Source organism: Polypterus senegalus, chromosome 1 (assembly GCF_016835505.1).
Source record: "Polypterus senegalus isolate Bchr_013 chromosome 1, ASM1683550v1, whole genome shotgun sequence".
NCBI lineage: Eukaryota > Metazoa > Chordata > Cladistia > Polypteriformes > Polypteridae > Polypterus > Polypterus senegalus.
Window position 1 is genome coordinate 38,557,202 of NC_053154.1, and position 26,817 is coordinate 38,584,018.

General features: G+C 38.3%; 1 protein-coding gene across 2 annotated transcripts in view; it reads right to left on the reverse strand.

Annotated features, from left to right (window-relative positions):
• Nucleotides 1-22,843, reverse strand: part of LOC120525025 (erythroid membrane-associated protein-like) — a 103,903-nt gene extending 81,060 nt beyond the window's left edge. For both annotated transcript variants that reach the window (XM_039746972.1, XM_039746963.1), the window contains exons 1-4: nucleotides 22,749-22,843; nucleotides 14,316-14,390; nucleotides 13,524-13,556; nucleotides 9,552-9,608 (exon numbers count right to left, since the gene is read on the reverse strand). In XM_039746972.1, coding sequence (XP_039602906.1) covers nucleotides 9,552-9,608; nucleotides 13,524-13,556; nucleotides 14,316-14,390; nucleotides 22,749-22,764 — 181 coding nt within the window. In that variant the 5' untranslated portion in view covers nucleotides 22,765-22,843. The remainder of the gene's footprint in view (nucleotides 1-9,551; nucleotides 9,609-13,523; nucleotides 13,557-14,315; nucleotides 14,391-22,748) is intronic.
• Nucleotides 22,844-26,817: the final 3,974 nt, after the last annotated feature.

The window sequence follows — 26,817 nt, forward strand, 5'->3', positions numbered from 1 at the left end:
ACAGCGTCACAACACACACAGGAAAATCGCCAGAAACCTCATCTTTATCAAGTCCGTCATGGGAAGAAGAAGACAAAGCAGAGCGCCAGCAACAGCGGAGGTCTAGCGCCGGCATTGCCTGCGCTCAAGAGGAGCTATGGAGCGGCTACGCATTTGGGAGAGATTTCGGAGGAGGACGTCACCGGCGAGGTATGTCGGGAATGTACTGAATAATCTTTTAAATTAACACATGATGTCCCATGTACATACCTCCCAGATGTCCATCCGAAGGCTCTGCGGAGGCAGAAGACAGACCGAAGGCGATGGCGCTCTCATTCAGGCAAGCGAGTAACCCGAAGCACTTCCGCATTACGGGTGCGGCGAGGACACGTGACCTACCACAAGGGATTCCAGGAAGGTGGCGTTCCGTATCCAGCTGTTTGTGGCTTCGCCCAAGAAAAGACGGACTTGAGTTTTTGAAGGGGAAAGGGGAGGCGATCAGTACCGCTCTCCTACAAAAAGGTAAGGAGGTCCGGAAATGATTGATCGGTCCGTCGATAAATTGATACAGGCGGATCACAGTCAGCCAAAAGCGGCACCGCGGTCCTCGAAAAGAACTCCAAATCCCAGGCTCCCTTGCGGGACCTGTCTGAGCACGCCCAGGAGCGGCCGTGTTTATTGGCTCCCACCCGGAGGGTAAGGCTAATGATGGCTCGAGCATGCCTCCGGGTGAATTAAGTAACTTTTGGGCGTGCACGAGCTGGAAAAGTTGCTTCAGCCCGTGCACAAATTTTACAGGTGGTGGAGACAATAAAGAAGATCACTGGGGATCTGGGAGCAGCGGCCGAAGCGCCTTTAAGGAGGGTGGATGAATTCCTACGGCGATTTGGTCAGGAGTCTCCCATTATGATTGATTTGGCGGTACAGGTGAGTTTTACGGTACCGTACAGAATAAGGGACACAGAGTGACGCTGGCCCGCGGTTAATTAGTAGCGGGTGCCAAGTCACTACGAGCCCTACAAACGAGTGTGGTGTGATGACAGAAGGGCGGTGGAAGCACTGATCGTACCAGAGCAGCTGAAAAGTGCTGTCTCTCGGAGCGATGCGGTGCTGAAGACGCCGCCTCTGGTTTCTTTAAAGTCAACGGGCATGCAAACAGCAAAGAGGCTCTCTTTCTCTAATAGAGAGACTCAAGCTGTCGCCGACAAGTAAGCAGGAGATCCCGAAATACACCGTGGGTCTCCTGACAAGGTGGGAAAAAGGGCGGAGAGCAGCGAGGCGGCCAGAAAACCCTCCTTGGCGGGGGAAAGGGTGGAGCTGACCGAGTTCCCGAGATGTTTCAGGTCTCGGGAAAAGAGCCAACCAGGAGGACTTCGTGGTGCTACAATTGCCAGCGACCGGGTCACGAGTGGCGCCAATGTCCCCGGGGAGACAGGAGGTACACCGTCCCCCCAAGGTTTGCTCGAGGACAGGGGCAACGCAGTCAGATCCCGGATGACGCGTCCTCTTGGAGGAAGACTTCCCTCTCGGGGCAGGCCGCTCCGAATCTTTATAATTCGTCGCTGGGGGGGGAGTACTGTAAGATATGGCCGGCCATGTACCCCGGCCAATACCCCCAAGCCGCCAGGTGGAGCCCTCCTTGCAGCATGGAGGTCCCCAGAAGACCAGCAGGGCATTATGGACCATGTAGTTTTGTGCACCGCCCTGCTGGATGCCATGGGGCCACGAGAGGGAGCTGCAGGGAGGACCAAGAATTCTTCATGCCCTATGACCCGGAAGTTCGTCATAGGAAGAGCGGCGGCTTCCGGGGTGAGAAACATTATTTACCCTGACCCGGAAGGAATAAGGACTTGTGGACTGTTGGGAAGGAACACCTCCGGGTCAGGGAATATAAAAGGACTGTGGGGCTCCCAGACGATGAGCTGAGTTGGGAGGCAGGGTGGCTAAGCGTCTGGGAGTGGAGGATTGTTTATTATTGTGGTTTATTGTTATTGTGAATTGTGGAGAGGAGCGTGCTTTGTGCACTTATTATAATAAATATCATCTTTGGACTTTTACCTGGTGTCTGACGTATAGTCTGAGGGTACAAGGGTGCGAGAAGCATCTTATTCTGTTACAATATATACACATACATACATATATATACACATATATATACTTGTGTGTATGTTTGTATGTGTCTATATGTGTGTTTATAGCTTTGGTCACTGAGTGCAAGGGAAAAATAATAAAATATAGTCTATAAGTTATTAAACAGTAAAACATTAACGTTTTAAGAAGTACAGGTACATTGAGCCCTACTGGAGTGGTTGCGGGTAAACTACATTTTAAAGACTGTGTAACACAACAGGTAAGTAACTAACAGCAGCTAAAATATATATGGATCATCTCTCGGTAGTAGATCCCTTTTGAAAGGCGCTACACGACGGCTGTGGTATAGAAATTACATTTTCTATGTGAACGTTCAAATTTGTGCCTCTGGTAATGTGCCTTACCGGCATTTAAAGAAAATTAGTTTTGTGTCCTCTGCACTGTTAAGAGAGAAAGGCTTTGGTTTGGGATAAAAGGTGTAAAGAAAGGAAAGTTGCCTTTTCTTTTATATAGTATAGAGATGAATCGCCTTAATATTATTTTTCAGTGGTGTAGAAAAGGGGTCCCGTGTTTGAACTTGTCTGGGCTATAGCGCAGGGGGAGGATGAAAAAAATTAAAAGTGCTCACTTTGACTTAAGGCAGAAGCGCAGTCAGCGTCTCAAAGGCCGGCACAGCTATGCACGCGCGCTGGCTGCTCGACTTTTGCTGGGCAGGAGACCATAGTTTTTGCAGACACGTTCATGATATCAAAAGTCTCAGCGCTCTTTGGAGGTCATTCATATATTATATATATAGCAAAATCCCCTACGCAGCGAGAAGTAGTGTGTTAAAGAAGTAATGAAAAAGAAAAGGAAACATTTTAATAATAACGTAACATGATTGACATTGTCATGAGTGTTGCTGTCATATATATGCCTGCCTAAATAAGTCTCTTACTTTATTTACCGTTCATTTAATCATGGCTATTGGCGGAAAAATTATAAAATGGAAGGAGGATGGCTTTACCAAAACAATTATTGATGGCGAATCGATTATTCATAAAGCTTGAATTGGTGATGTTTTTCTGTGTTAACCTCATATTTTTTCAGACTTCTTCTCAAACTAAGGTGGTGCGAGGGTAAAATGAATCGGATGCGCTGATCAATGTAATCCGTGTACCAGGAAATCATGCATTGACAAAAGCTCCCTTTGCTTGTAATGCAAAGTGTGATTAAATGCATTATTTTTAACGTTATGGAGCACATGCATCGAAGCTTCTCAGCTGTGCTTGTGCTAAGAAAAGGAAAGATTTTAAAAATAACGTAACACGATTGTCAATGTGACCTTTTGTAAGTAGTGCCTGGAGGATTCAGTGTGGAGAAACTCGAGATATAGTAGCGTGTGTATTAACTTGTGGATTTTTCTGTGAGTATTTGGTGGCAGTCTGACAAGTTGCTTCGAAGACGGCATTAGCGCGAGCTCAGCTCAGACCGAAATTAGATGAATGGGAGGGGAGATGATGACGTGACTCCCCCACCCGCCTTAACTGTCAATCCCCACAAACACAGTCTCGGAATTTGCATAAGCACACCCCTTCACCTACAATTTTAACTTAGTTACAAAGTGATCAAAACTCTCGTTTATATCCTGCGTCCTCTCATTAAACTTGTATCCCGCATTACCTGTGGGCATGTGAAACGCCAGCGGTAGCCTGTCTATGAACTTAATTTAAAGTTTAGGTTTACACCTTTCTTTCTTTCCGAGGCAGCAACACTCATGAATATGGTAGTATATGTCACTCGCTCGCTTCTTATTGTTTTTCGCTGCCTTCTCAATTATATAATGCATGTTTTCTTAAGCGCTTTTTGGAGGTCTTCCTGGTTTTCTACGCACTGCGTTGACAGTCAGTTCACGTGATTACGTGGGAGGCGTGATGATGTCACACGAAACTCCGCCCCCGTCATTCCAGCTCAACTCCATTACAGTTAATGGAGAAAAATACCTTCCAGTTATGACCATTAGGCGTAGAATTTCGAAATGAAACCTGCCCAACTTTTGTAAGTAAGCTGTAAGGAATGAGCCTGCCAAATTTCAGCCTTCTACCTACACGGGAAGTTGGAGAATTAGTGATGAGTGAGTGAGTGAGTGAGTGAGTGAGTGAGTGAGTGAGTGAGTGAGTGAGTGAGTGAGTGAGTGAGTGAGTGAGTGAGTGAGTGAGTGAGGGCTTTGCCTTTTATTAGTATAGATAAAGCAAAGGCAGCCTTCAGTCCCCAGTGTGCTTTAAATGGCAGAAGGGTGCTAAAAATGTAAGAGGTTTATGCAAACCTAAAAAAACTGCTTGAAAATAAGTGATACTTGCTGAAGAGAGAATGAAAAAATAAAAGCATACTTGTATAAGACACAATATTACTCTGGTAGTAATAATGACGGCATTTATGGAGTAGCTCTAATAGTGTCAAAATATGAAGAGAACTGTGTAGAAAGTTTTACGCTGGTTTGCATGCTACATGCTTACAGATATTAACATCACACAGCTGTGTGTGCCTACAACCAATACTGTAAATCAGAAATAGAACAGTTTTATAAAGATGTGAAAAAACCTTTAAAAATCAACCCATAAGCATAACATAAATTTCATAATGGGGATTTTAATCTAAAGGGAGGAAAGGCAGAGTTGACAAGGTAGTGAAAAAGCATAGCCTTGGCCAAAGAAAGATGAATTGAATTTTGTCAAGAAAGAGAAATTATTATCACTAAGACTCGGTATAAACTTCCACTATGATATATATATATATATATATATATATATATATATATATATATATATATATATGACCTCACCACAACATAAAAGTGATCATGTGGCATAAAATCAAACAGATTTTATGTTAATAAATCGTCAATACAGAAAGAGCATTATCTCTGCAAAGACTATAAATTCAGCAGCTATACATTCATACCATAATCCTATGATATCTAAAATAAGAAAACAGATGAAAGCAACATAAAAACCTAAATTAAGACTACACTTTGACAGAAGACATTACAAAAAATTCCATGAGAGAACTATCAGAACAACTACATAAAATGCAGAAAACAGAGAAGCTAGATGTTAACAAAGCTTGGGAACCCTTTAAAAATTCTATAATTGTAGCAGAAGTAAATCTGAATTTAAGATATAAAAAACCCAAAGAAGGAATGGATGACTGAAGAGATTCTGAACCTCGTGGAAAAAAGATGAAAACACAAAACTAAGGACAAAGAAAAATACCAGACAATCTACAAAGAAACTAGAAGAAAATAAAAGAAGAAAAAAGAAAAGTAGATTGAAATGAAATGTCAAGAAATAGAAAGTTTAGAAAAACAACACAATGATTAATTTTGTGATAAATGTGTGGCTGGAAACATCAAGAATATTAACAGATAGTCAAAGCAAACTAATAATAGAAGTTTGAAAAAAATGACAAAAGAAAACAGTAACAGATAAGAAGATCAGACAAGACTTCCATGAATGTTTCGAAAATCTTAACAATAGAAGTTGAGAAAGCCAAAAATATGTAATGGGAGAAAATCATCTGGCTAAGATAATATTTGCTCTGTCTTTCTGAAACTCTTAAATATTATTATGAAGATGTTCAACAATATATATAAACAGGACCTCAAGACTGAGTGAAATTAGAAAGTGTCACCATTCCCAAGTAAATTCAAATTCAAAGAAATGCAACCAGTACAGAACAATAAGTTAAATAAATCATGTACTGAAAATACTTTTAAGAATCCTATATGAACGAATAAAGCACAAATGTGAAGGCGTTACACAGTTTGGCTGGTTTGGGAACCCAAGAAGCACTTGTGAGCCTTTGCAAGAAAAATATCTACATATGAGCCAAGATCTACTTTAAACATTTAAAAGTCATTTGACCAGATAGAGTGTAATCATTTTTTGAATATCTCACACCAAATAATTATAGGTTTGAACAGCTAAAATATTTAATATTTTAGAAACTTGGGAGCAAACAGCAACAGTTTACAATGGAGAATTGAAAAAATACCTGAAGTAGAAATAAAAAGAGGGTTATGGCAAGGATGAATATTGTCACCACTTCTATTTAACATTTATTCAGAGAATACTATACAATAATCAATATTTGATGAAACAGAAGGAATAAAAATAAATGGATTATTTCTAAACAACATAAGATATTTAGATGATATTGTGCTGCCAGTCAACACTGAAGAAGAGTGTTGGATGCAATGGTAGACACAAGTACTCAATTGGGTCTAAATAAGAATGTGAAGAAAGCAAAGGTCATAGTTGAAAGTAAAAACAGGATTATCATCGATATTAAAAAGTACAACACTTGAATCAAACCAGTTCACAAATACAGATATATGGGAGGGATGGTTGATGATCACTTGGACACTAAGGTGAATGTAAAAACTAGAACAGAACTAGCACATTATGTGGTTATGAAAAATGAAAAACGTCATTTGTAAAAGACAATTGAATGTAAAATTGAAACTTTGAATTCTAAAATGTTATATTTGATCAACACTTCTTTATGGTTGTGAATCATGGATGTGTATTAAAGACACCTTATGCAAGATTAATGCATTCAAGATGTGGACTTGCAGGTGCATTCTACTTGAATTGTGCGCAGAGAAAATCACTATTGAAGAAGTTCTACATAAATGGAATAAAACTCTGGAGATGGAAAAAAATAAAAAGAAGAAAACTGAAATATTTTGGACACTTAAGAAAGACGTAGGAGATACAAGATATTACAATACATTATTGTATACTGTACACAAAAAAAATGAAAGAAAATTTGCAAGAGGAAGGAAAAGAACATCCTGAATGAGTAATAAAAGACAATGGAAACTAACTGAGAACAGCTGATACACACAGTGAGAGATAGATGGAGGTACGCCATGATAATAGCCCCAACAAAGGTAGAGTTTATGTCAGCATTTAAAGTAAGACTATAAATTACAGTATATACATAATTATCCTTGTAAGAGTTAGTGTTAAAGCTGTAAAATCATCTGCTAACTTATGTTTGCTAATAACTTTTTCAGCAGATGCATAGTTGCCAGCTGACACACAGGTTGAGAGAAATGGCATTAACATTGAAAGACTAAACCACTAGAATGGCACACTAACACCACAGCAGACTCTCTTAGGTTCATCTTACTTTAAGTTTACTGGTTGTGGCGGGAGCTCAGAGGAACACATTATACTGTATATTAACATCTACGCGTGGAAGTGTGCGTCTGTCTGTCTGTCCGAACTGGACAGGAAACAGAAACTTGCTTAGCCGCAAATATACAATCGAGGGCAGCACGTCGACAAAATGAAACCAGAGTAATTCTTTTCAATTACCTGACGTCTCTACAGTTCAATTTTTTTTCTGACGATTTCAATAGTTTCTAGAACCCCAGGCTTTTTCCACAACAGACTTACACTGCTAGTTTTATATAAAATTCCAAAACAGTCATCCTCAAGTCAAAACACAACAAAACGACAGGTACTGATTTTTTTTCAGTGCTTAATGCATAAATCATCATATGTACAAACAGAATGTAAATAAGTCATTGTATTGAGATATTTTAAGTACCCAAGATTTCATACGCATTTTTAGGCAAATATTTCATATATTTTATTTTTGTTATTAAAGCAAATATTTATTGTTTTGGAGGTCTCCAAATCTCAGGTTTGATTTCTATATATAAGACACTAAAATTGGAGGAATAGCAGACACTGAGTAGGCAGCAAAAAGACTCCAGAAGACCTGAACAAGCTTCATAACTGGGCAAATGCCTGGAAAACGCAGTTTAATATAGAAAAGTGAAGTGTGCTTCACATGCGCAAATGGAACATATAAATATAAGATGGTAGACACCGTCATACAGGAAGCAACTTCTGAAAAGGATTTAGGGGTTTAAGTTGACACAACATTTTGATTGTCTAAGCAATGTGTAGCAACAATTAAAAATAAAATTTTAGATTATATTGTAAAAAATGTTGAATATATAATTTGAAGGATGTTATGCTCAGACTATACGTATAATGCACTAGTGAGACCACATCTGAAGTATTGTAGACAGTTCTGGTCACTACACTACAAGACAGACATAGCAGTACTTGAAGCCGTGCAGAGGAGAGCAGCCAAGTACATCCCAGGACTTAAGTACATGTCCTACACTAACAGCCTCGGAGAATTAAACCTGTTTAGTCTCAAGTAGAGAAGACTGCGTGGGGACCTAATCCAGGCATTTAAAATCCTCAAACACAATGATACAGTTGATCCAGCAAAATTCTTTCAACTTACGTGTGAATCACGTATTTGAGAACACCAGTGGAAGTGAAGGGGAAGTGCATTTATGACTGAAGCCAAGAAGCACTTCATTACTCAAAAATATCTAATCTGAAGAAAGAAAACATTTTTTATAATTGAAAGTGAGATGGGCACAGTTAAATACTGGAATAGTTATATGTTTCAGTCAGAATGGCAGTCAAGAGTTGGGATGTACCATGGCACCCCTTTCTGTTATAGAAAGGTCACCATGTTGACATGGCCCCTCAGGGCTAATATTATTTTAAGGACAACGGAACCCAATAGTGTGAGTTCCAAACTGGTGCTCTTGGTATTTTTTATTTAACCTGAAGCTAGGAGAAGATGAGGATGAGACATCATCTGGCAATAGGAAGAAAGGCAAAGGAGTGGAAAGAAAGAAGTGTTGGAGGTGCACTGTGCTGTATGATTAAAGCTAATCTGTGGTTTTATGTGTGTAAATAAAGAAATGTGTAATGTTTGCAATTTGTATTGTAACTTTAAACCTGTTACAGCATTCTGAACCTGTAGTCGATGAAGAGCACTATCTAAAAATTGACTAAACTGAAATTAAATCAGTGTGCGCTAATGTGTTTGACATGTGTAAGTGTAACAGGCAATCCATCTTATAAGAAAAGTCAAACCATCTGGTTAGCAGGGCTAAGATGGTCAGTGGGTTTTTGTTTTCCCATTTTCTTTTATACTTCATATTACTTTGTTCTCCACTCCTTGCATGATACTAACATGATGTTAATAAAACACCTTTGTTTAACCCACTTTGAGTCTCCTAGCTGTTGTACTATGTTTGAGGATTCCTTGAGAGCTGCTCCTCTTCTTTAAAATGTACAAGCACTTTACTATTATAATAGATCCTTTCAAAAATTGAAAAAATGTGGGAATACAAAGTATTTTTTATTTTAAGCTAAGCAAAACAGCTCAGATTCAATTAAAATGATCAGTGTCTGGGTTATAAATCAAAAGTACAGTACTTACCTTATTCACAAACACTTCAATACAGTAATAATAGTTTGAGTTTTCCTTGGCTAATTGCTAGTTTAGAGTACATTAAAAGAGAGCTTTTTTTTAAATGAAAAGATAATAACAAAATGGAAAAATAATCGCAAATTGGCAAGCAAAATTAAACATGCCTTGTATAAGCGACTTACCTGGGTCTAAATTATTTTGGTCCCCATTACACACTCTTATTTGAGAGGTCAACAAAACTGTAGAGAAACAAAAAAGACACAGAATAAGTCACTAGAACACATGAAATATCAACAGACATGATATGCATAGGTAACAGTTTGTTTGTCTCTGTAGAAGCATCAGTATCAAAACAGTGCAAATCTCTGGTCCATCTACCCAGTTTTGGCATAAGACAGTACTGTAAGCAGTTCAAAAGATTTCCAACCAATAAATTTAACAGTCAATTACTATTAAATGTATAACTGTTAACTAATCCGACGAAGCCATATAAATAGGGCAGACACTGAGGTGTTTGGTTGTGAAAGGGGACAAATAACGCAGTTCATTTCCTTTCTTGCCATAATATTAGAGAATGTGCAGATCTTACTTAATAAAATAGATGAATTTAAAGCTAATGATTGTTTTCAATAAGACTACGGAGAATATTAAATCATGGCTTTAATACAGAGAGTGATGGTCAGTGATGCAGATCTTACGACTAATTCCTTTGATGTGCCACTGAGATCAAGACAGCAGCACCACAGGTAACTGGCACAGTGCTGGAGTCTGTGGGTATGTTAACAAATGTAGACTGCGCCATTAACAGTCGCCAAGTTGCTCTTGCACTGTTTTAGTTCATATATTGATATTTGGTACTGCATAGTTGTGTATATCTCTAAAATTATGTTTCTTTGCTTGTTATTTATGCAAAGCTTTGTTTTTAACTTGAACTTTGATATGCAAGTATTTCTCTCCGTGAGTCAGGTGTTGTCATTGGCTGTGTCATTTTTGGGAGGTGCTGAGTCAAATCGAGTGGTATGAAATACTAGTGTGATCTGTCAACTGAGAAACAGTCAAATGCATTTTCTAATGCTGGTATGATGGTTAGCATGTCTGCCTTTCAAGCCAGCAAACATTGGTTCAATTTCTGCTCCATACATTATATTTGTTTCTTTAATCTAACATTGGGTGGCACAGTGGTGCAGTGGGTAACGCTGCAGCCTCGCAGTAAGGAGATATGGGTTTGCTTCCTGGGTCCTCCCTGTGTGGTGTTTGCATGTTCTCCCCGTGTCTGCATGGGTTTCCTCCGGGTACTCTGGTTTCCTCCCACAGTCCAAAGACATGCAGGTTAGGTGCATTGGTGATCCTAAATTGTCCCTAGTGTTTGCTTGGTGTATGTGTGTGTGTGTGTGCGCGCCCTGCCTGGGGATTGTTTCCTGCCTTGAGCCCTGTGTTGGCTGGGATTGGCTGTAGTTAGGATATAGCAGGTTGGATAATGGATGGATAATCTAACATTTTCCACACTTTTCTTGTCATGTCCCCCAGTGGTGGTGGTGATGTGTGTGTAGGGGGTGCTGTCATGCAGTCTCCAGTGTTATCTGTTGCAGTTTGGGGTCAGAACTATCATTTCTCAGTGTTATACCATCAAAGCAACCTGCCCAGCATTGTTTCCCTTTTGTATTTGAAGCTGTATTCTACTAAAAAAAATTCAAGTGGTTGCAACCCTGCATGTTTTTGCATCGACATTTTGTATTTTTTTAATCTCACAGATTTTATGGTAGAACAATGTGTGCTTAGGGTCACTGTCTTGCTGCATGACCCACCTTCTCTTGAGATTCAGTTCATGGACAGATGTCCTGACATTTTCCTTTAGAATTCTCTGATATAAATCAGAATTCATTGTTCTATCAATGAAGGCAAGCCGTCCTGGCCCAGATGCAGCAAAACAGGCCCAACCATGATACTACCACCACCATGTTTCACAGATGGGATAAGGTTCTTATGCTGAAATGCAATGTTTTCCTTTCTCCAAACATAACGCTTTTCATTTAAACAATAAGCTCTATTTTGGTCTCATCCGTCCACAAAACATTCTTCCAATAGCCTTCTGGTTTGTCCACGAAATCCTTAGCCAACTGCAGATGAGCAGCAATTTTTTTTTGGAGAGCGGTGGCTTTCTCCTTGAAACCCTGCCATGCACACCATTGTTGTTCAGTGTTCTCCTTATGGTGGACTCATAAACATGAACATTAGCCAATGTGAGAGAGGCCTTCAGTTGCTTAGAAGTTACCCTGGGGTCCTTTGTGACCTCGCTGACTATTATACGCCTTGCTCTTGGAGTGATCTTTGTTGGTCGACCACTCCTGGGGAGGGTAACAATGGTCTTGAATTTCCTCCATTTGTACACAATCTGTCTGACTGTGGATTGGTGGAGTCCAAACTCTTTAGAGATGTTTTTGTAACCTTTTCCAGCCTGATGGGCATCAACAATTCTTTTTTGTAAAATCCTCAGAAATCTCCTTTGTTCGTGCCATGATACACTTTCACAAACATGTGTTGTGAAGAGCAGACTTTGATAGATCCCTGTTCTTTAAATAACACAGGGTGCCCACTCACACCTGATTGGCATCCCATTGACTGAACACACCTGACTCGAATTTCACCTTTCACTGCTAATCCTAGACAAATCCTCACAAATACGTAATATTTGATCATTTTCCTCAATAAATAAATGACCAAGTATAATATTTTTGTCTCATTTGTTTAACTGGTTTCTCTTTATCTACTTTTAGGACTTGAGTAAAAATCTGATGATGTTTTAGGTGATATTTATGCAGAAATATAGAAAATTCTAAAGGGTTCATAAACTTTCAAGAACCACTGTATATAAAATAACAGTGCACTTGGACCAGTGTCTGGAAAAAAAATGAAATCTTTGCAGTGCATAGAGGTGGGTGGAACCTTATTTTATGTATTAACTTTGACATTGATTTTTAGTTAGCAGTTTGGACTCTGTTTCTTTCTTGGTCATTTTCCAGGCACAGGCTCCTGCTTGTTTAAGATTCTACTTTTCTCTTTTATCCCCTGAACAATTTAATCAAATTGGCCCACATGGCCTTTGTTTTATCTGCACTGGCAGTACATAACCTTGGATTGTTTAGATTGTAAACTGTGGATTTTTTTTCATAAACTTTTTTTTTTTTAATTTTATTAATTTTATTGTAATCATTCCATACAAGAAACAAATCGACCCCCACCCCTGAAAGAGAGAGAGAGCATGACCAACAGAGTAAAACTGAAGGCTTGTAAACATACCTAAATTGATGAGTTTAATAGGGCAATAGAGATGAATGGAGAAGAAAAAGAAATGCGGAGATAATTGCTTCTTCGGTGCTTTAAGAGCTTATTCTAAAATATTATTGATTAGATCCTGTCAGGTTTTGAAAAAGTTCTGCACAGATCCCCTAACTCAGTATTTGATTTTTTCCAATTTCAAATGGTATACAACATCAGTTTCCCACTGACTTAAAACAGGAGAGTTAGGATTCTTTCAGTTTAGCAAAATATGTCTGCGTTCCAAAAGTGTAGTGAATGCAATAACAGTTTCTTTGTCCTTCTCCACTTTAAACCCATCTCAACGTTTTCATAAACCTGAGTGAATACAGACTGAGTAGATAAATCAGTAAAAACAAATAAGTCAGTTAGGCTCGTAAAACCAAACCAATTTTTCTTTTAAAACAATTTATATATTACTTTTATGGGATTGAGCTTTTAATTTGAAGACAGGACTCTTGATTAATGAATGATTTGGATAGATGGATCTAAAAATTCAAAAGCTGAATCATGTTTGAATGTGCTTCACATTTATACATTTCTCTGATTTTTTGGTAGTTCTTATTTAACAATATTTCAGAAAAAATGCATGTGTTCTGGGCGTTATGAGCATACGACTGGATAGCTGACATGTGGATTATGTGACACAAGCAGCTACCATTTTTCCATGGACATTTTAATTTTGTTTTCTGTTGTTCAGTATTGGCCCCCTTAGCCCCCCCCCCCCCCAAATCCATTGTATCATAAACTGTGTAATCAGTAGTCACGAAAATATGAGATTAAAAACATTTTTGGCAATTTCAATAAACAATACAGGGATGCTAACATAAAAAACCTACCAATGAAGATTCCTTTTCTTTGTTCCCAGCAACCTGTGGTAAAAAGTAAAAAATCAGAAATAATAAGCTCAGTCTCTGGAAGAGTCTCTCTCACTCTCTGTCTTTCTCTGTGTTTCTGGCATTTAACATTCATTAATTAACAAACTGGAAGTTTATTTCTGCTTACACTATGATTGGATATCTCAAAGAAGAAAAAAAAACACAGTCTCCTAAGAATTACTATTGTTCATAATAAATAAAAATGCATTTTGTCTTATCTTATAGTCCATTAACTGACACTTGCTAATCATGCTAATAAATAAGTTAATAGGTTAACTTGTTGCTGGAGAAGAAAATTGAGTTAAGTAGAATGTAAAACTGTTCACGTAGAACATTCAATTGTGGAGTAATAAGAATGTTTCCCTAAACTGCAGGTGGAATTTATTAAATCTTATGCTTCCCTTCAGTTTAAACAGTGCTTAACCTTTATCATAGAATAGGTAACAGAATAGCAACAACATCTTCATTTCTGTTTTACTACACAAAAACACGAAAGGCAGGAGCTATATATAATTGGTTAAATGTAATTTGCATTTTTCTATGCTATGGAAAGATTGTTAACCCCAAGTTTTAATCCAGCATTGGGTTTTAATTATTACATTTATAAACTGGAGGACACTGTCCTCCTGCAGCACATACATATATCTTCTAGTGTTTTCATATGGCATTCAGGCTAACATATGCTGTTTATGTGACAAACCGATCTACAAGATTATAAACAGAGCACATAAGCAAAGGTTAGAAAGCACTTACATGTAATAAACATAAGAGGCAAAATCACCAAGTCCTCCATTAAATTAAATGGGAAAATCTTCAAAACATCCATACCTGTAATGATAATAAATTATGCTAATCAAATCAGCATTGCAATATGCCAATTTATCTGTTAGTTACTTATTTATATAACATGTAATTATGGCATTACCTATATCTTGGCACTTTACACAGAATCCTAAAAAACAACATTTAAAAAAAAGCCAAACATCTCCCATCGATTTTCTAATCAAAAGAAAACCATATTACTTTAATTCTGTTATAATCTTCAGTGTCTTACATAATACTGTATATCAACGTTTCTCAACCTTTAAGTATTTGCTACCCGAGTTTTCATAACAGTTTTAATTGCGTCCCCCCTAACATTTTTTTGAAATGTAGATGCATATTTTATTATACCTACTTAACTTTTATCGACATTTATCTAACTCTATATTTATTGTTCTAGTATCAGAATGTTGTTTAAGTTAATTTGTTTTGGTTTTTAACAGATTTTTTTTCATATTTTTGATTCTTGTTTGCTTTTTTTCACATCTTCACGCCCCCCTTTTTGTTACTTCGCACCCCCTACATGGGGCCCACTCCACAGGTTGAGAACCACTGCTGTATATCATTGTGTTTTTATTTATTTACTCTCAGATTTCACAAAATCTATATATATAATTCACTAAGGCAAGGCAACCATGGAAAGCACGCCGGAAGGGGCGTGGATTCACTAAGCCGCCAACAAGTGAGACACCTATGGCACACGCAGGAAGGAGCCACGCCCACCAACTCCAAGACCATTGGATACGACGACAACTCACAGAGCCACGCCCACCAACTCGGACGCGACGACACAGAAAAACCGGTGTCATTTATATTCGTCTGTCGTAGAGGTCACATGCAGCTCCGACTCACGTTGACTGTTAATAGAGGCATGTTTCTCGCGGAGGTGAATCGCCATATGCGGCGTTGTAAAACTGTTTGCGAGGGGTATCCCATGGGATCCTTAAAACGTTCCTTTACAACTGAGGTTAAAACACAATGAAGTGAGCAGTCTTTAAAAAACGAGTTTTCAGTTACGACGCACGACCGCGTGCACTATAGCAAACTGTTTTACACGCTACATACAGCAATTCACATCCGCGACAAACATGCGTCTTCTTAGATACTCCTGCACTTTGTACACACCCCCCTCCCACCTCGCTGCTACCGTGGTCGGGTGTCTTGGTGGATTATATATAGAAAGGCAACCAAAACCGCACAGAGCAATGAAAAGTCTACGTGAGTCACAGGTGCATCTGGACTGTACAAAGACGACAACGACTCAAGTGACGAGTTGGAGGTGGGCACATGAGCAAGCAGTGTATACTGAACAAGAAATCAGCAGACTAGCATGACAGAGGGAGCGGAGTGGATGTCCTTCTCCTCTCCTCCCGTTCCACCCTGAGCACCGCACGGACGATTGTGTGTTGGTTCGTTCCGTGCATTGGTTAAAACCCAATGAAGGAAGCAGTCTTTAAAAACCAATAAGCCCTGTGCCTCTGTTTCATTCCCGTCTCACCAGCTTTACCAATACAAGCCCCGCAACAGGCGATCCGGCGGCATCATTCCCATGACCTGCCGGGCAGCCAACCGGGTAACCAAAGTCTTTGGGTTCAGGGGGGAGTATGGTTACAAAGCTGAAACTTAAAGGAATTGACGGAAGGGCACCTGGTGAATAGAGTGCTTTAGTTCTATAATACCTATACTGCATCCTATCTGGACGAGAAGGTCATCTATTACAGCAGCTGGGAAGAACACATACTGCAGGTTCATGCTGTGCTCTTGACTTAGTGAAGCTGGTCTATGCATCAACCCAAAAAATTGTTTCTTTGGGTTGGCCAAGACAAAATAATTTAGGTTACTTGGTGGGCAGGGATACAGTTGACCCACAATGTGCATAAAGTGATGCCATCATGAAGTGGCCCCATCTGAAAAGCAAGAGTCAAGTAAAAGCTTCCTTAGGCTTAGTAGGGTACTAATGCTGGTTTGTCCCTCATTTTTCCAAGAGACCTGCACTCTTGACTGATCTAACAAAGAAGAGAGTCCCTAACATGGTGGTATGAGATGCTAAAGCAGACACTACATTCTATGACTTAATGCGGCCCTTACGTCAGTGCTGGTATTGATAATGCCTAATTTTTCTCCTCCTTTTATGTTACAGACTGATGCTTCAGACACAGGTTCGTGGCGCTGTCCTGAGCCAAAGGGTCAATGGTGTTGAACACCCCATCATTTTCCTGAGCTGGAAAACGTTTGATTGGGAAACCAGGTATGTGGGGAAAGAGAGGCTATCAAATGGGCTATTATCCAGTTGTGATACTACCTCCTGGGCCATGAGTTCACTCTAGTGACTGACCATGTTCTCTTCACAAGGAGTCAAGTCCTTGTGTTACCAGGTGATTCTTGGATCTGCAGCCATTTTTGTTTAAAGTCTTTCATTGATGAGGCTCTCTCCATGACAACAGCAATGCTCTGTCCCAGGTTCATGACCTCACTGGTCTGGGCTGAGTTGGTCTCCTGTCACATGCATGCAGATTAGGGGCAGCTTAAAAGCTTGAATAATGGTAATTTCCCACATCTTTACAATTCCTCCCTCTGCAGCCTGGAAGATTGATGGCTTTACCACCCTTGACATCACTTATCATGTCTGCCTGCCTGGACCTGCCTACACCTATAACTTCCCACTGCATCTTCCATTGCACAGGTATCTCCATATTCAGCAGAAACAACACCTACTCTATTGTTGGCTAATACACTGGACCATTATACCACGATATGCTGAGATGCATCCAAAGTAATAATATAATTCCCTACATAATCTGGTCAAGGTTAGCAATGAAAGTGAATGCAATTCATTACTTTCCAATACTTTAATGGTTCCCAACCTTCTCCATTCTTCCCTGCAATCACTGAAAAATGTTTGCTTTTCTAATTAATTTCCACACCCCCTAAAAAAGTATTATCACATCTGAAGATGTCAAATTTTTAACTTTTGAACCACAAATTGAACAACATAGAGTACAGTGGGTGAACAAACTGAACTCAAAAAATAAGCTTTTAACAATTTACCTTTATAAATATCAATAAACATTGTAAAAGTGTAATTCGTGAAGTACAGACACACAAGTGATGTTCCTGGGCTGGAGGTATCCTGCAAACCATTAAACACTGCAAGGAAATGACACACAATCAACAATCAAAGGATTTGGGAGATTGGAGACCCCCGTGAAGCAAATGTTGCTGGCATACCTCTAAGAAATGAAAAGCAGTCAACAAGCCTTGTCTCCCAATAACACCTGCACTGGAATTCAATATACAGATGTTCCATACAGTTAAAATTGCTGTGCTACTGCCAGGTCTACCAGCAGGAGAGATGGGCTGAGTGTAGCATGTGTTGCATCCAGTCCAGTACCCCTTGTCTCCATCCGAACAAAAACATCGGTCGAACCTCAAAATCAATAATGTTTTACGATCAGGGCTTGTGCAGAAATCAGTACTAGACCTCACCATTTGCTATGAATCATTACAAGGTCCAAATTTCATTCAAGGTCCAATTTTCATTTCAAGTTATTTCCCTTTATGAATACTCTTCCTACAGCAAGGAACCTGGCAGAAAGATACATTTCTGCAGCCTTTTCATAGGTGACAACTGCACCTATAATGATTGATTCTTTTATATCATAGAACAAGAACAATAACTGATAAATGGCCTATGAATGACAGCACAATGCAAGATACCAATTGCTCCACGATAAAGTCAGTCTACGCACCCCACTCAGTTTTGGGGACTCGCAATGCAGCCCTCCTCTTTGTCGTTCCTCCTGAAATGCCATCTTGCTCCAGCTGGGGGGGTGTGCACCCCAGGTTGGAAACCCCATGCACTACCTGAATCCACTGGTTTTTGGCTACAAAGAAGAAGGAGGAATCATTGCTGAAGATTACAAAATGATGGTTTATGGCGTGTCAAAGTTCTTTAATCTGATGCCATTCCAAATACGGGGGCAATGACACACGTCATACTAGAAACACATATATCCATCAGCTAACATTTCAAGGTACAGTATATTAACCAATCTAGACAGGACAAAACAGTCTTGTTAAAATGGTGACATAGATTCTGTGATGATATGTGGCACAATCCTGTACTTTTTTTCTAAAGTGCTACTCCTCTGTATTCCCAAGATGTTTCTAATGGTGTGCAAGAGACTTCTACCTCTTAACAGCGTTTAACAAGAATGATAATTTAAAGACATGTCTTTATGAGATCTGTGTTGCTACAACTAATTACTGCATATCATGTAATGCCTTGGTGTTTTACATTCTGAGAACACACGGATATATATAGTTCATATAGATCAAATAACTCAAGAACAAACTAAGCCCTCTTGAAATAAACATTTGTAGGCATTAGCATTTTACATGCTGTCAAAAGTGCTTCATGAACATAGATTTAGCACAGTTTTATCATAGCAGAAGCTTTGATTTGACTGTTCCAATGAATGAAATGATTGGAAACAATATTTAGAGCAGCTACCAAACTTGACAAAGAAGTTAGTAAAGTCCAGGTTAGTCTGTTAGTTTATGCCCTGGAGAATGAAGATAAAAATATTTTCAAGTTGTTCATCTTTCATGAGAAGAGCAATGAGAATGTAATGTTGTGTTAGAAAATTAAAATGAGTATTTCTACCTTAAAAGAGTGTGATCCATGAGCATTTCTGTTTCTATCAGAGAATACAGCAAGATGATACACACACTGCGGTGCAAGAAATTAACAACAGAAAATCAACAGCAATCAGGCAGGGCATGGTCATTGCATATGTTCTGAGAGAAAATATTCTGTTCTAGATGCACGATAGGCACCAGGAACTGATTTTGTGTTTAGAGAATGGAATAACATGAACAAAATTAACATTAACAAATGTCAATAGCATAGTTCAATCCTATCAAATTTACCTGGAGATAAAACAAACACAGCAAAAGTAACCAGTTAGCTCAACCCCTTTATCAGCCATGGAAAAGACTTTCTACTGATCTGTGTCAACATAGCAAGTACTAATTCCAAACGTTAATCAAATATTTCACATACCAAATATCAATAAATCAGATGTTATATTAAAGACAGGGCAGTTTTGCTGGATTCAGCCACTTTAATGAATTTATTACTGATATTTTTTGAATGTTGAGCTCAAGGATTTTTCAAGAAAATTTGACTTTCAGCACATCACTAAGCCTACATAATGTACAAGAGAATAGCAAATTGAGAAAGGAGGTCAGATCATGAGGAAAATTTTAAAGCAGTCAGATCCCTCACTCACTCTCGTGGGCTGATGATCAATACTGTGCACTGCAGTATTTGTTAAGTATAGGAAAGAAATTGGATCTATGATTACCATGTGTTGGTGTATTTATATTGCATGGAGGATAAGTGACAATAAAGAGGAACAAAGAGAAAGTCACCTTTCCCGTGGGGAATTGAGTTTTGTCTAAGCAGACTTGGGCATGAAACATGACTCTACACAGTGATGTGTCCTTTGGTTTAAGTTGTAGCTAAACAGGATAGGATGAGCCAAAGGAGATGCCCATACCAATTGATCCAGAATTTCTGATTGGAATGGCATATATTGGTGACTCCACCCCCCTAACCCCCACACACACACACACTCTCTCACCATCTTGATGTAAAGAGAATACAGTCTCTCTCTCTCTCTCGTCATTACTCCATGATGAAGACAGCTCTATTTTGGCAGCCATATTGAGGCAGAAAGGAAGCCTGTATCAATACACCAAAGGCCATGTGGTAGCAAATACCAAGCTGCACCGAAGATAAGCAAAGAGCTGCCTATGGACTCAAGATGAACTACTACTTACAGTAGGTTATAATGGTATTTTTTGTCACACTTATTCTATTTTGCTTATAATTTGTTCATATTACCTACATACATAATTAATTAAATGTGTAGCTGTATCTCCTGACTGTTATTTTATGTTGCTGTTTGCCTAAGGTTATAAACAAAGAAGGGAAGGTAGGAAAATCCACCACATCTCACTATACAGAAACCAACTGCAAGTTAAAAAAGATCAGGTATAGAATTCTGCGGTTTATCATGTCAGGATTGTCTTTTAAGCTCCTACCTGGAACTATTTCCAGTGAAAACTCAATAAACCCCTGGTTACAGCAGATCATGGTCTTTTACGATATTTTTAGACTTTACTACTGCGTTTAGTACGGTGCATCATAATATTCTTTTATTTAGACTCCGGCATGAATTAAACATTACTGGAAGTGCACTTGCTTGGTTCAAATCATAATTTAAGGGCTGACAGAAATTTGTTGCCATCAGTGGGTTTAGGTATCACCCGTCTCATTTGTTTCATGGTGTCCATCAGGGATCAGTTCTTTGACCCCTGTGCTTTATTATTTATTTGCTTCCATTTGGTGCCATTATTAGAAGGCACAGTCTACAGTTTCATTGTTATGCAGATGACATACAGGTTAATTAACAAACACATTACCTTCTCCTGCATAGGTTGCCTGTTTAGCCAATTAAAAAACATTGATCTTTTGAAAACGTTCTCAGCCTAAATAGTGAAAAAACAAAGGCTTTAATTATTTCATCTCCAGGTACCTTAAGGAAAATGGACTTTTTTATTAGAAATTCCTGGCTTTATTCCATTTTTATCTGCACAGGTCAAAAATCTTTGTGTTAACTTTAGATCCACACTCTCCTTTGAACCACATATTGATAATATTACCAAGGTAGTGTTTTCCATCTTAAGCACATTTCAAGGTTGTGTCCTTTTCTTTTGGATGCTGCAATGGTGACTGTTATCCATGCTTTTCACCTTGCAACTTGATTATTATAATGCAGTGTTATCTGGTATCCCAGCACGGAGCCTAAACAGAGTACAATATGTCCAAAATTCTCCAGCAAGGGTTTTTACACATTTAAATCCTTGGGACCATAATGTACCCACACTTCGTAACTTACATTGGTTACCTGTCCTTTGTCATGTCCAATAGAGAGAAGGGGAATGAATCAGTAGGAGTAAGGCAGAGTACATGTGGGTAAATGTGAAGGAAGGTGATAGAAGGGTGTGACTTTGAGCAGCAGAGGTGGTGAAGATAGACAAATTTAAATACAGTCTAAAGCAATGAAGAATGTGGTAGAGAGGTGAAGAAAAGAGTGCAGGCAGGATTGACTGGGTGGAAAAGAGTGACAGGAGTGACTTGTGATAGAAGAGTAACTGCAAGAGTGAAAAGGAAGTTCCATAAAACGGTAAAGAGACAAGCTGTGTTATATGGTTTGGAGACGATGGCAATGATGAAAATACAGGAGGGGGAGTTGAAGAGGCAATGATTTTCGCTTGGAGTAACGACGGTAGACAGCATTAGAAATCAGTATATTAGAGGAACAACACAGGTACGACAGTTTGATGAAAAGAGGCTAGATTGAGATGGTTTGGGCATGTGCAGAGGAGAAATGAGAAGTACGTTGAGAAAAGAATGTTGAAAATGGAACCACCAGGCAAGATGAAAACAGGATGGCTAAAGAGGAGGATTATGGATGTGGTGAAGGAGGACATGAAAGCAATCGTTGTGGCAGAAAATTATGTATAAGACAGGCATAGATGGAGACGGATGATCAGCTGTGGCAACCCCTAAATGGGAGCAGCCAAAGAAGAAGAAAAAAAACTTCTCCTCTTAGTGTTTAAAGCCATTCATGGTCTGGCCTCACCTTAGCTGTTTTCTTTATTGAACCCATAGTTTACATCATGCTCACTTCACTCTTCAGATTCTGTTCTGCTTACCATCCCACTGTGCAAATTACTTGTGCAAACGTTTTGACTCATTGGATACTGTACACCCACCATATCTCACTACACAGAAATCAACTGCAAGTGAAAAAGATCAGGTATAGCACTCTACAGTTTATGTTAAGTTTGCTGTAGATTTGTTTCTGTTTATTAAAGTGGAGATAACTTTACATTTCTCATCATTTTGTTAAATGTAACAGGCACCAACCCAATTATTCTCACTGTACAATTCCCACACTGAGTACATCTAGAGTTTCTCAAGACAGTTTATTTAATCCTGCTTTTCTCATAACAGACTGTTCAGTTTTTTAGAACAATCTTTATGTGTATTTTGTACTCTTGCCAATGTTTTATTTCTATTTTGGATCACTGTATATGATACTGGAACAAGACAACGTGTTGCTACATGTTCATACATTGCAGGTATTTTATTCAGTACTTTCACTTCAACATGGAACAAGTAAATTGCATGTATTCAGTTTAAAAGTGGCATAGATATCTATATTCTAATCAATAAAGTTTTAACTTATAGCAGCATTAAATGTACTGATGTTTACTAAAGCTACTTACTTGTACTGATGCTCATTTCTCCTTTAAAATATCAAGTCAGTAAAAGTTGCACGGTCTGGTTGTTTCAAAGCTCCTTGGTCTTGTCTTCTCTTTCACTTTTGCTTATTTGAATATCTTTATCAAAATAAAGGTTTATGTTCCTTATTACTCACCAGTCACCTGACCCACCAGTGAAACTTGTCATGCCTGTTTTTAGGTTTCTCCAAGTGAAAAGCAATGCTTGTAATCCATCTTTTTAGTCCAACCCCTACAACAATATTTCTATTTTTCAGTTTGTAATTATCTGTGTGTGTATTCATTCTGGAAGTTACTTAGTGCCTGTTGATCACTATAATGTGACCGCTAAGCCAATAGGCTGCCACCTATAAAGCTGTACATAGAACCTTAGGCACTATCTAAAATGTATGGTCATTGCCAAGTGTGATTAAGTAAAGGTAAATACCAGGCATGTTCTTTGTAATCTATTTCCTGATGTTGCTGAAAATCAGTAAAATGATACTGTACATAAAAGCTCTCCAGTAGGACCCATTTATGGACAAACTCTCCCTCACCCAAACCATAGTAGAGAGTGGGCACCCCGTTTAGTACCTCTGTCAATGGGGTCGATCCTTTCTTTACCTGCCCTCATGCACCCATACCTTATGCCAAAGATTATTTCCAAATCTGAGTGACCTCCAAGGAAATACAACCTAGTCATCTATTCATATCACTCATGGTACGGCTAAATCAGGCTCAGGCTTACTCATTGAAATTAAATATTTCTGTAAGAGCTTTTGCTCATTCAGGTGCAAAACATAATGGTAGTCATCTTGAAAACTGTATGTTCAAAATAGGCATGGCAGACAGCAGCATACTTAAAATCCTGATTAATTTGCATTATACTTATTGAAATGTTGTCTGCAAATTTTGAATCCAATGAATTCTTCATTTACTTTTTTCTAATGTTTGAATGTATGTCTGTTCCACGTAGTTATTTCCAGTATTCTTTATCTGCAATGTCAGTGTGAGTTACAGTATATGAATTTGTAAGCATGGGGTTTCTTAGTTACTTACTGTATGTATTGCTAGGCATCATGGGAAAAGGCATAAAATGTGTAACAATAAAAAATCAGTGAGGGGAATTTAAAAATTTGATCCAATGTTTAAACAAATATTATTGTATTGTGTTAACTATTACAGCTATCCAATTTCACAGGAATACTTTTAATATTTTTATTAAATAGCTTATTTTAATTTTTATCATTTTCTCTTTGCAACTTGAAATAATGCACATTATTTATCAATGCTGCAGACGCTTTCACTGCTGGTACACTAGAAAGGGAAAGATAAATCACATCCAATAAACAAATGAAAAGGAACAACACACAATAACAGATTTTGCACAAGGAAAACAAAAGAAGCACATGCAGAAGACGTTCTACCACCACAAACTCGCTCATGGAAAACAAACACAAAACTTTACGGTACAGTAACATAGTGATTTATTTATGTATTTATTTTCCAAGCTCATAAAATCATACATTCTTTCCAAGTTATTGATATATGCTGATACTGGGCACGATTACACAACAGTGCATGATAAGCACTGCTGCCTCATAGCTACAAAGTCTTGGGTTTGTTTCCTGCTCCTGCTGTGCCAATTTGATTGAATGTCAGGTTCTTTTGTTTCCTCCTACAGTTCAAATATACCTTCAGGAGAATTCTTACATATGCATAGTATGAATGGGTGTATCAGCAGCTGTGTGCTATCCTGTGCACAGTTGATTCTGTTTTCATGGCCATTACTGTTGCAAAAAGCTGCATCTGCCTGTAGCACTGCAATAGAAAATGATGAAAATGGATGACACTTAAATAAGAAAGGGAATTTCATTAAACTATACATGTTTTTATACTGCTAAGAATCTGCAATTCTACAGGACTGCTGACTTGGTTTATATATAAGTTTGAATTTCAAAGTCTTTTTTTTTGGTTCTTTATTTCACCTTATATGATTTCTCATATTAGGAATTTGTTAGTTTTTGCATACTAAGGGTCAGGGTGCAGGGTATGCCATTGTACAGCTCCCCTGGAGCAATTGAAGGTTAAGGGCCTTGCTCAAGGGCCCAGCAAAGTAGGATCTCTTTTGGCAGTGACGGGGATTTGAACCAGCAACCTTTGGGATACCAGCCCAGCTCCTTAGCCTCAGAGCCACCACTCCACTCAAGGTTGAGGAAGAACAAAAAAAACCTGTAACAAAGTGGCTAAAACTAGAATAAGGGATAATTACCTCTGGCTGTCTTTAAAGTATTCTTTTGAACTGCCCTTGAAACCAGATTCACTTCTGTGTTGCTTGGATTTAACCTAAGGTCTGTAAACTTGTCATCTTTTTAAGAGGATCATTTCACAGAGTGAGTGAAAATTGACGAGTCGTTATAGAAAGTAATTGATCAAATATACTGAAACAGCCAAAGGGTAACAATGGTGCTGCTCTATTAGTGGAGAACAACATTGATAAAGGCCTGTCAGATGTTCCTCATAAGGTGAATTAGGTTTTTCTAATTTAAATAATGCAGGATAACATTTTTTGTTTCATCTATGGCAGGGGGTTAGATTTCGCATGACAGAATTCTATCAGTGTAGTATAATTTATCAAAACAGAATGCTCAAAAGGAGAAGGTGAAGGATTACTTTCAACAATCACATACAGATTAAATGTGTTTCGCTTCAATAATATTTGTATGTTTTCTTTCTTTAAAAAATAATTTTATTCATTATTTTTATTCTTTTTTGTTGTTGTTTTGTTTATAATTTCACCCTCTATTTATGTTTATTTATGTTTACAGGAATACTTTCATGTTGAAAAGGGCCACTGCAGTGCAACGATATTCTAATTGCTTACAATTATAATTTAGAGTGAAAAGCTTAAGGCTCTTTAATGTATCTGTAGTGAGGAAGGCAATCGGGCATTACTGAATTAATTCTTTTTTAATTATTTCTCTAAAATGGAATGAGGAGTCAAGTAAAATGACACCTTTCATTGGCAAACTAGAAAAGATTACAATGAGCAAGCTTGCATATTGTAATTCTTTTTAGTTAGCACATAAACGGTGTCATTTTACTTGACTTCTCACTACATTCATAATGGCTAACAAACTACAACATCCTAGTACTACAGACATCTAAAATGAAAAAAGTAAATGTTAATGAATAATATGTTGTTCTAAGATTATTTCAGTAAGGATGACAGATGTTTTAAGGCAAACATTTCTAGGTAAGGTAGCTCTACTCACTAATGGTGCAGTAAAGTGGTGAGATATCACATGTTGACTAGCACAGGCAAGTAAGAATTTCACTGAAATCTGTACATGTGACAATGACGGCTATAAAGCCATGTCAACTAAGGTCTGTACAGCTTCCCGCAGTATAGGGTCTCGCCATGTCTAATTTCTGCCCTGAAAGAATGAGTAAGAGTTCCATGTTGAAGACATAAAAATGGCAAAATCCATTTGTCACTGCGCATCATATTTGCAAGAGATAATCACAAGTATAACTAACAATGAACAACACATTTACGGGGAAGTGACAAAACTAAGACAAACAGTAATAACTTGTCTCCATCATTCACTCCCAAGTAATTAAATGTGTTTTTAAAAAAAAATACTTTTAGTTTCAACACTGCTTGTTCCTCTGTGAGCTTGACAGAACATTTATGATTTCCACCACAATAAATAATATGTTAACTATAATTGATACTGTAGAAAAAGTGAAACATTTCAACTCCCTGAAAAAGGAAAAATACTGTACAATGTTTACAATCAAAAATAAACCTTTGTGTTTCTTACTTCAGCCTTTTATGAAGGTTTTTCATAAATCATTTGTCCATCCATCCATCCATCCTGCTATATCCTAACTACAGGGTCATGGGGGTCTGCTGGAGCCAATCCCAGCCAACACATGGTGCAAGGCAGGAAAGAAACCCTGGGTAGGGTGCCAACCCACCGCAGTAAATCATTTATAAGTTATTAACTAGTAGAGTAACAGGTGTGACTGCTTAACCAAAAAAAGACAACAGAATTTGAGAACACTTGAG